The 11,275-nt window shown below is 39.6% G+C and overlaps 1 protein-coding gene across 1 annotated transcript; it reads right to left on the reverse strand.

Moving 5' to 3' along the window:
- Window positions 1-93: 93 nt before the first annotated feature.
- Window positions 94-6,260, reverse strand: LOC119723744. Its single transcript, XM_038194580.1, has 4 exons — window positions 5,984-6,260; window positions 3,859-4,146; window positions 3,057-3,279; window positions 94-1,913 (listed from the first exon to the last, which is right to left on the reverse strand). The coding sequence occupies exons 1-4, from the start codon at window positions 6,072-6,074 to the stop codon at window positions 1,715-1,717; spliced, it is 801 nt and encodes a 266-aa protein (XP_038050508.1). The 5' UTR covers window positions 6,075-6,260; the 3' UTR covers window positions 94-1,714.
- Between the last annotated feature and the right edge of the window lie 5,015 nt (window positions 6,261-11,275).

Genomic DNA, 11,275 nt, shown 5'->3' on the forward strand with positions numbered 1-11,275 from the left:
AGCCGGTTCAGTGATTCCCGTGTCGGGGTTCAGATCACTGAACCGGCTATTTTCATTGTGTAAAGTTGCCAGATCGAGGCTGTGCATGCCCAATGGTGGAGTGTGAAAAGAGCGAATTGTGATTCGACTTGAAATCGACGTAAGATTTGAGGCTTGTGACATGACTTATCATTTATGACTGACCTGTGATTGACTTACGATTGACTTGTGATGGACTTATGCTTGACTTATGAACGACTCGAGTCGAACTCCGTCTTCAGTCTAGGTTAAAATCATACAGCGAGTTTAATAGCGACATCGCACATAGCCGTTAGTGTTGGAGCAAACATAAAGATGTGAGCGCAAACATCATGACCGTGTATACGGTTACCTTCCCGGCGGGCGACTCTGAACTATTTGGGGCGGAACCAGTCGTGGCTGCGCCGGCAGTTGTGTCGTGGTTAAAAGCTGATCAATTTGAAATAAAGCAGTTGAAAATTAAGGATAAACACACCAATGCAGCTTTTATGCCCTTTTCTTTAAATGTCCCGCCACTTTTAAGGGATCTTACACCAGCTAATATCTTTGACGATTTCTAATTTTGAAAGGTAAAGCAAAATGTCCCTGTTTACTTCACATTTGCTGAATTCATTTGGGGAAATATAAGTTTTCCCTTTCCTCTGCCTTTAATTTGCCGTTAAAATTGTGCCTCGAACTTTTTGCAAGATAGGCCTTATTTTTAGTTAAGTATTCTCAACGTTGAAGGAAAGTTTTATTTATGGTACAGCGCCCTCATGCGACCATTATTTAATCAGGAACTCTGTGGAAACCAACGCTCACGAAACATGTATTGAAATTGTGTTGGTTAAAAAAAATGTGTAAATTCTCCATGCATGTTGGGTATATTTTACTCAACGTAAAATTAGTCATTTTACCCAATGTTGATTCAATTTAACCAAATCCAACGTTGTGTAAATTTACTCATTCCTGCATAGAAGGATCATTTTTCAGGATTTTCTTTTCCGCTTTGGGCGAGAATTTTTCGAAAAGTCAAAGGCCAAGCCACCAAAAAATTAAAAGGAAATGAAGTGATGACATGTTGATCATCATTTCTCTGTGCAACTTCAATACGTACCTGTGGGAGTTCTGAGTATTTTTAAAAGAAATGTTGAAGTGTGGGCATTTCGCACTGGTGTCTATGGAAATTTTACTACAAGGTTGCACCCTATATCCTAACCATCCGCCCCACCCCCAGTTTACATGCACTCCCATATCTCGATCCCATGCAGTTTAATTCACAACGTTAGAGTATTCTTCAAATCCATTGTCCCTGAGTATTTTATTATAATAAGCCTTCACAGACTGGATAGCGCATGCGCCCATCTCCCTACACAAAGCTGTGAAGCCACCGCAAGCCCCAACAAGGCCCCGGGTACGGGTAGGCGTCCATACATTTTGGTCTTTCAAGATGGCGCCTTAGTGACTTCACCCCATGAGCTGCATGCGCTCTCCATTCAGAATTACATGTATGAGATCAGTGCTTCCGGGTACTATAGCTTGCACGGGACGCCCTCACTATGGATAGGTTTCATTATTTAAATTCCGTGGGAACGATGAAAGTCGGGCCTACAAAGCGTTTAGGTAAGCATATCACACAGGGAAAATATGAATCTGTCCACACTTTGAGGGCGTTCTATGCAAGCTCTACAATCAAGTAAAAGGAAACATAATATCGCTATTCGTGTTTCTGGAACCCCATTTTGATTTTTTCCAGCAGCGATTTGGCAGTACCTCCGTTGCCGGTCGGGCTGGGGTTGACGGACACCACCGCATCCGCCTGGTACCCGTTCGAGTAGATTAATGCCATCCACGATCCGAAGGCGTTGTCCTTGATGTTGGGGATTTCAAGATTGGATACAATGACACTGTCCATCCTGAAAAAAAAGGTAAAGAGTAAATTCAGAATGTGCTCAAAAATGTGCAAATAGATTTGCTAAGCAGCTTTTCCCACCCTCAGCAGGCCTGTTAAAGTTTTGAAAGTGAAATTGTCATTCTGTGAACTCTGATCTTAAAAATAGATCGGAAAAGTTTGATATGAAAAGAGTGGCGTTTTCTGTTTCGAGTTCAACAGAACAATCATGGGTTATCCATCACGATCCGTATCTGGCAAATTTTATCATGTGACTGACATGATTACCGTAGCTCTGTGTGCGTTTTTCTAAGGCCTATATCTAAAGAACTGTAGGTCGATTTGGTTGTAACTTGATATGTACCTATACCGGGATGTGTTATAGCCTAGATGGAAATTGAAATTACGTCATGATTACGTCATCACACTTCATGTGATGTCAAATTAAAGGTGCATTTCAAATGTCTATATCAGTATATCTACTGAACTGCGTGTCCGATTTGGTTGTAACTTAGTAGACACCTAGATCAGGATGTGTTATAGATGAAAATTCAAGTGCCGTCGTGATGACGTCATCGCATGTCGTGTGACGTCACATTAAAGGGACATTTTTCTGAGGCCTATATCTAGTTAATTCAATGTCTAATTCGGTTGTAACTTGGTGTAATACAGTATTATGTGTTATCCTTTAAATTTAGTGCATCGTGACGATGTTATTACGAGTCACAAAAAGCCATTTCAAACAGTTGTATTTGTCCACGGTGACAAACACACCTGTACCCATACTGAAATTTGTATCCTTTACATTTCTTTGTTCTCGTGTAGTAAAGTTTTCGAGTTTGAAAGTGTAGTTTCAAAATGCTCTTATTTTAACCAGAATTAATTTCTTTGGCTGAAATTCGGACTTAATATCCCTTTTCTAAAACTTCGAGTTCCATTTGCGACAGATCAACCCACCTTGAAAATTCCTAATTTTTGAGTAAAATCCATACATCTTTTTCGTGAAAACCGTGTGGAGACTTATTCATCTATAGAAATTGCCCTGTGGAGACGTATACAATCTCTTGTTCCCTATTGTGTGCATGTCTCCAGAGGGCACGGTGTATCAGATCATTTTGTGTGGTGTTGGTCGGGGTCTCCTTATCTGTTTGTCTGTCTGTAAACGTACCTGCTACTCTGCTCCGTTTGTGTCTCGATGTCTTCGAGCCACTCTGCCGGGGTTTGGCCTTTCTTATCCACGCGGTACCAGCTCACAAAGCTCTGCGTTAACAGGGCCTTGCCCACGAAGAACTCGCACGAGAAGCGGACCGTCTCGCCGACCTCGGCCGTACGATCGGTGCAGGAGCCCCCGTTGCTTCCCAAGAAGATGGGCTTGTCAGCCCGCGAATCCTCTGTGGATGGAGAAATTTAATTTCGATGGCCCAATTAAAAAAAATTAAAACGATTGGAAGTAATCAAATAACATATAGTTGGATAAGTACAAAAATGTATATAGGAACAAAGCTTTCAGGTGTGGGGCCTTGAGGGGGGAAATTTTTCTGTAGATGAGGGCATTCGATGGGTTTGGTCTAGCCCAGGTTGGACTCCGTTGTGTACACGCAAGTCGTAATGCAATGAAGACGTCGTCCAACCTGGGCTAGGTTTTGTCATAGTTTCAAATATTACACAGCTCATTTTTCTTTTTTCCATTGCTCCCCTATTAACGCCACACTGCGTCCAACGAACAACGGAGCCTTCAAATTATTATGATAAACTAGAAAACCTTAAAACTTGCATTAGCCCAAATTTCAGCGATAAACTTCAACGATACTCAAGTTCGAGTTAAAGACACATGACTTTATTGAAGAGCATGAATTTCTCAGATTTAAAACAAGCCCATAAACAATTTCATTGATAGAAAGATTTTGTTTCGAAGTTTAAACTGGCCCGTGTTTTGGGGTTTTTAATGGAGTTCAAAGTTCAAATCTCACCAAGGACTACAAGTCGTATTGTCCTGTTGATATTCTCCACTCCATTGGACACGATGCACGTGTACTCTGCCTGGTCGCCGAACTCAAGTTGCTTGAACCGCAGAATTTGACTCTTCTCCGCTTGGTTAGGGTCCTGCGCAGCCTCCTGCGGCGCCCATGGCAACGGGATGCCATCCTTGTACCACGTGACGCTGCAGAAGTTGACGGCTGCGCAGTCCAGGCTTTTGGCGTTGCCGACGTAGGCGATCTCGGTCGAAGATATCTCGTTTATGAAGTTGGGTTTTCCATCTGAAGATGTAAGTGTAAGAATATTTTAGTTCTTTCTGGTAATAAAATCAAAGGTCACTGGAAATTACACAGGTACTGTGGCTTGAAAGCCTGAACTTGCTGAAGAAACCGAAAGAGAAAATGTTTATTTATTTATTTCTTCTAATTTCAAGCAGCGATATGCTGAAACCATTTACACAGACCCACAAATAATACAACCTATAAACAACAAAATATGAATGATAAGAATAAGATATTGTCATTAAAATACATTGTGTAGTTAAGAAAGCTACATGGTATTGTATATAACAAGTATTGAATTATCGCCTATCGAAATTGAAATCAACATTAAAAATGGAAATTAAGAAATGCTGTTTTTTATGAGAAAAAAAAACCCGGAATGATCTTCGATTGAACGTTCATTTCGTAATCTGGGATGAGAAGGGACGGAAAAACCCAATCCTTATGCCGGGCAAGAGGAGGAAGGAGAGGGAAGTAGCGCTGCGCCAACCCGAGTCTCTCTCTTATTTTAAGAGAGTGGTCCGCTCCATTTGAGTGGAGACAATAACCCCAATGACCAGAGTTGTAACCAAGTCATTGTTTTTTCCAAGTCAAGTCAAGTCCCAAGTCAAATTTAAGCAAGTCAAGTCCCAAGTCAAATTTTAGCAAGTCAAGACAAGTCCCACGTCAAATTTTATAGCAAGTCAAGTGAAATCTCAAGTCAGTTGGGTTTTTTTTTCAAGTAAGTCTCGAGTCAACTCTTCACACACAAGTCAATTCACAAGTCATATTTTTTTTCAAGTCAAGTCTTAAGTCTTAAGTCATTTTTTCCCGAGTCAAATCAAGTCTCAAGTCAAAAAAAATAGCGACTCGAGTCCAACTCGAGCCAGAGTCAGCGATTCAAGTCAACAACACTGCCAATAACTGAAACTATAGGGAGTAGACGTTTCAGAGTGAAATTCATTCAATTGAATAGATAGATTTTTCACTCGCGATGATTCTATTTTCCCAGAATATTTTAGTCTAAAATTAGAGTGATTTCCACTCTGAATCTGGGCCCAAGTTTCACTCTTTGATGAACAGAGAATAATCTACCGATCATTTTAAATCAATTACTCGTCCAAATTTGAAATCATCATTAAAATGGTCATCATGAACTAACTTATTGACCTAATTATGCAATCGTGTGTGGATCGACTGCTGATGTACATGTAAATGTATACGCGTCGGACGTGTATTTTGACCAACGGCACAAGGTCCGGTAAGCTGCGGTCACTCAGCTAGCTTGGACTGGTCAAATTTCCGTCTTAGTAGCCTACCACCTCCGGGTCGTCACCTGAGTTAATGAGGAACTTTTAAATACCGGTGTACGTAGCGTGCAGTTAGGAGTCAATGAAAAACGGACTCATCGGTAGTATTGCGCATGACTAAACAAGTTGTTTAAAAATTTGAACATCTGCTTTTCAAATGAACAAGTTTAAACATTTGGTTGTTTAAAACTTTTTAAACACTTTTTAAACAGCACATGTAAAGAGTTTTTGGATTAGGCTTCTATTTTCAAGTGAACAAAAAACCTTATAATACTAACGGTTTGTATTTTAAATAAGTTCATGGACTTGTTGTCGCGTACTACGTCTTGTTGAGGAAAAAAAACTTCCGACTAAAGTCTTCGTTTGAAGCGTTTTTCCTGTCCGAAGACATTTGAATGCTGCCAAGTTTGTGACTCTTCACCACTTGGAATGACGATGCTGGAATAATGTGTTGCTCATGAAGTTTGTCTACCCCCCCCTCCCCCCCCCCCCCCCCCACCCTCCGCCCCCACCACACCCCCACCAAAAATTGGAGAACAAAACCTTACCTCCGATCGGTTGTTCCAGAACGCACCCCCTGCCAGAGAGAATTCCAACCGTTAGAATGACGAGAACCTGCACGTTTGCGATGAAATCCATCTTGGGTGATAATGTGTAGAGCTCTTTCTCACTTGAAAAAAATCTGGACGAAAAGAAGTTTGGCTTTTTATCGACCGCGCGTGGTGAAATTCAACTCAGCTAGTCCTAACTTACTGCATGGTCCTGGCCGTCCTCTGAACCTTTTATAGATTTCCAGCGGTTGTGGCCTGCTCGAATTAGCTCGTCTATTTTTTTTCAAACGGAAGTAACCTCGGCTCATACCAACTTTTGGTTGCTGTACGCGTGGGCTGTGTGATGTGTGTGATCATGTGTCAGTCACGTGACTCTGCATGTAAATTTGCACTTGTCATTTCACGATGATAAAGCTCTGTGTTTCGCTTTCATATCTGAGGAAAAGTAGTTAAAAACATCAGTCATCATGATTAATTTCTGCCTAAAGAGGCTTAGGGAATTTTTAATTATTGTTTACTCGATCACAGGAGGGTCTTAAAGGCACATTCGGGGTGAGAGTAAAAAGAAAACGACACCCAAATGTCGGGACTATTGTTTGAGTGAAGTTCTGCATGTAGCACTTTCAAAATCTAGGACATGAAAGCCCAATTCATAAGCTTTCTTTTAGTACAAGAATCATTCATATCACTTACTTTTCAAGGCACACAATTTTGAACACAACCATCGTTTTCAAGTTCTGTCCACGGATCACAAAAAAGGCGTGCGTTCTTTCAGCAAAACAAAAAACAAACATCCTTATGTGATTTGTTTTCGTTTTGCTGAAAGAACACTTACCTTTTTGTGATCCGTGGACAGAACTTTAAAGCGGTGGTCGCGTTTAAAATTCTGTACCTTGAAAAGTGAGTGATTTGCATGATTCTTGTACTAAAACAAAGCTTATGAATTGGGCTTTTATCCTAGATTTTGAAAGTGCTTGCAGAACTTCATGGTCCCGACATTTAGATTTCGTGGTGTTTTTTTTTTACTCACCCTGTATAGGATCATTTGCATTTACCCCAAAAGTAACCTACCGAATTATTATCAAAAGCTTACTTGGATGAAAGAATGTACTGGTACTAAAAACCCTGTGAATTTTCTTCCGTCTGGCTTGTTGTAATTGGAAAAATCAGGAAAATAATAGTGATTTTTGTTATTAACGAAACCGCGTGTTGCGATCAAATGGTTGTGCATGTTTCCCCCCCCCCCCCCACTTTTTCTCGAAAAGCGTCACGACTGCTGAGCTGAAAGTTCAGCAGGTAAGGCTTTTCACATTCCTCTTGGATTTTGAGTGGTGTTATTATTGGAAACGAACAAAATACATGAATTGCAGTGCAAATTATCCTATATGTCTTTAATATGCAGACATATGTAGACATAATGTCTTTAAAACTGTATCTGCTGCTGTTGATTTGCGTTGAGCAAGGTAAAAAGAATATCCAAACAAATTTTAAAAAGCAAACAAACAAACAAACACCCCAACAAACAAACAAACAATTAACCAACACAGAAGACATACAAATGTAGTTAAGGCTACTTTAAGACTCTTTTTAATGGGTTAATTGGGCAACATTTTCCAATAAAAACAACCACTGCAATGACTTTCTAATAATATGAATATAAATCGTGGGGGCGAAGAGGTTGTTTCGTTACCCTGGCCACCAGAAAGTGGGCTGGCATAATCAAAGACGGTGGGGGCGGTGTTTTAGTGGTTGCTAGGGAGGTTCAGTTCAGCCACCCCACGCATGCGTAGAATCCTACACACCAACTAAAAAAAAACTTAAAGGTGAGTCAAAAACAAAGTGACCGTGTGGGAGAAATAAATATTTAAAACAATAAGTGACTCGCACCAGTCAATAAAAATAACATACGGATAAAGAACACATCAATGACTATAGTAAACGTGAAAATTTCGCGCAGTTTGTGTACTATATTATGTTAACAAGTTATGTCTATTTTAATACAGACATGACAGAATTCAGCTGTCCACCACCAATGATCATTTACCGTTTAAATACAATGAAACCAGTTCATTTGTTCTGCCTTCGTGAAATGAACAAAAATTTGCACAGGGAAAGAAGACAAATCGTCATCAGAAGTAGATCCTCATATTCAAAACACAATATTTGACAGTAGAAATAATGACATTTATTTATGATTTCAGGTTTCAGGTTTAATTCCGTACTACAAGGTAATTAAGTTAAAGACGAGAAGCCGAAGCTTGTACTAGGTCTGCCGCCTTCACAAAGAATACATGTAGTTATATATACAATTCATGATTAATCGTAGGATATGTCAATAATATGTTATTACATTAAATTCATGAGCTCATGCAAAACTTTACAAAAAAGAGTAATAAGTTACTTGAAGTAAATTTACCATTCTTGGCGTTAAATGTGTTGTTAATCATTTTACTCGGCAATAAAGTAATAATTTGCTCTTAATCACCATTGACATTAACCGTAGTGAGAAGTGGTTTTATATAATACAATTTACATGCTCCAATTGAGGTCATTGGGCAGAGAGATCGAATTTTATTCCAAAGGAGAGGTCCCTGGTGTCTAGCGGTTGAGAGGTGTAGGGATGTTCTAACTTTATTAAGATGAAGCTTATTTGACGACCTTGTGTCGTTATGATGAATATCTGTGTTCTTTACAAAAAAAAAAAACCGATTTAATATTCAAAGGCAGTATGTTTTTTTTTCTTCAAAATTATACATTAGAGCACACAATTTATATTTATAAAGATCAGATAAGGTGTTGAACTTTAATAGCAAATAGCGGGGCAGAGTGATCTTTAAAACTAGAACCATGAATCAATCTTAAAGATTTCTTCTGTATAACTAGCAATTTATCAAGGTAGGTTTCATGAGTATTTCCCCAGGCAAGTATACCATATTGAAGATGAGGCAAGGATAACGTACTGTAAATTGAAAATAGAATACGGGATGGGACAAAATATCTAAGTTTTCTAAGAATGCCAAGGTTGCGAGATATAAGTGTAAGGACTTTCTGACAATGATATCTTCACGTTAATTATCATCAATAATGACCCCCAAAAACTTACAGGAATCAACCTTTTCAATATGATTATTGTGAAAACGAGTCTGAATACTTTTATCTACAATTCGATTTGTAAAAACCATCGTATGTGTTTTCTTAAAAATCAAAGATAATTTATTACATACAAACCACTCAAATACATTAGTTAGCTCATTGTTCATTATGTCAACAGCAGTCCCAAACCAACCACACAACTTTCCCGCATTTCCCCAAGCACTTCCCATGCCTAAAGTCGTTCCAACGAAAGCTTTGAAGAAACAGTTGACTTCATAATTCTGACAAAAAACATCGCGCATTTTCAACTTTACATGCAGTTACACAGAATGCAATCGGATGTGGGCAAGTTTGCACTAGTCGGTGATCGTCGTGCATGGCACATAGTGCCAAGTTGCTGTAGTATGGTTTATAAATGACATTATAAACCAGTCCAGCTTGCTGTCAATTCAATCACGAAGGCCCCTCTTCACTAGCGAAAGCATTGTGCTAGCTATTGTTCAGATAATCCTTCACGGTGTGGTTGTTTTGTGCAATAGCGTGCTGGATGATTTCTCCATTGATGGGGGCCTCGCGAGTGTTTACAGTGGTCACGTGACCGGATTCGTCCATGGCACACTATGTGTCAGGCACTCGAATGGTTAGGACGTACAGGCTGTTTTCATTGCCATTGTAATGACGTAAGTCCGCTTGGTTGTGCGTGGAAGACATGCCTACCGTACCGATACGTCAAACGTGGCGCTCACTTTCGCCCCTTTTATGGGGATTTTAAACATTAACAACTTTACCGTCACCCCTGCTCCGGAACTGTCACTGTTCTCATAAAAGATCCAGCTTTGAAGTACTAAAAGATTACGAACAATAGGCCTTCTTCATCGTTCATGGGCTTCGCTCGTACCAGTCGTCCCTCGAGTTTTGAAGGGTTTATTTACTAGTCGGCCATACTAAATTGAAAGCGAAGTAAAATCTTCATTTTTGGAACTTGCGAATATCAATGAAAACAACGACATAAAGTTAATTAAAAATTAATACCAGTCTGTTCTGGTGCATAAAAAAATGTGATTAAACCTACCCAAATGTTTTAAGCCACATTAAAATAAAAATTAAAGTGAGGCTTGGAAAGCATAAATAGTCTGGCACCATCCCATTCAACAATTTACAATTTATAAAATACATTCAGGGAACACGATCCAACATGGCTTCCTCATGAATATGTACTTTCCTCCAGGGGTTCGGCATTTTGTAAGTGACAGTAAATGTTCGGTGGTGATAAGACTATAATATTTGGTCTGAATGACCATATGGGCGGAAATTCGAAATATAGAACTCCCAAGGCGCCTCGGAACAGTGTGGTGTAACCAGAGGCGGAGCTGTGGCCAGGTTTTCTTAAAAGTGATCCCTGGCATTAGTTGGAAGCCTTGTGGCTGCAAGTCGGCTTTTATGTAGGTTAACCGGACAAGGGTGTCGCCGCAGTTCGACACTGATTCTTTGAACTATCGAAACTATATATCCTCCACAACTGCATTAAGTTTCAACCAATATTCCAGAAAAAAATTCAAAACACACTTTGTTGTTTGTTGGCCTACTGCCAAACTTTTGTTTTGCGGTAGGCGAAACTTTTAGCCAATCAAATCGCTTCGTTTAGCGCGCTGACCGCTTAGCGGTCGGGGTATTCCTGACATGCGCAGTGACCCCTGACCTGTATTACAAAAAGAAGTGCAAACAATTTTCCGTCTATAATAACACAAAGTCACTGCGCTACGAAAGAAAGGATTGATAGGTTTTTGCAATTGTTTTCGGGGTAATGATGATTAATTCTCCCGGGACAACATGAAACCATCTCGTGACCATGGAATTAGCAACATGTAGTTTACTTTTCCTGCTAAATTTATTACATAAACTGATGCGAATTCTTTCGAAATATAATCCAACAACCTTGATATGTTCAGTATTAATCTGCTGATCACCAGAACAATACGAGGTACTGTCTAAAGCAAAGGTAATTAAAGCTGAAAATATAACAAAACCGAAACGGGAAGACAAATAAGCAAACATTTCCCGCAAAATCTAACCGCTTTCTGAACAACAGTGACCAAGCTGTGTAACTTTGAAATATGATAACGACAAGTTGAAAAGTATCATTGAATAGGTTGCCAATTACACTGCACTCTTTCGCTCTTTTCATGGAACTATACG

Source organism: Patiria miniata, unplaced genomic scaffold (genome assembly GCF_015706575.1).
Source record: "Patiria miniata isolate m_02_andy unplaced genomic scaffold, ASM1570657v1 HiC_scaffold_17, whole genome shotgun sequence".
Lineage (NCBI taxonomy): Eukaryota > Metazoa > Echinodermata > Asteroidea > Valvatida > Asterinidae > Patiria > Patiria miniata.

Excerpts from the sequence above, each read along its gene's own strand:
- LOC119723744 (XM_038194580.1), bottom strand. The coding sequence starts at position 6,074 with ATGGATTTCATCGCAAACGTGCAGGTTCTCGTCATTCTAACGGTTGGA. Across the intron at positions 4,147-5,983 it reads TCTGGAACAACCGATCGGAG|ATGGAAAACCCAACTTCATA; the intron begins GTAAGGTTTTGT and ends TTACATCTTCAG. Across the intron at positions 3,280-3,858 it reads AATACGACTTGTAGTCCTTG|AGGATTCGCGGGCTGACAAG; the intron begins GTGAGATTTGAA and ends CTCCATCCACAG.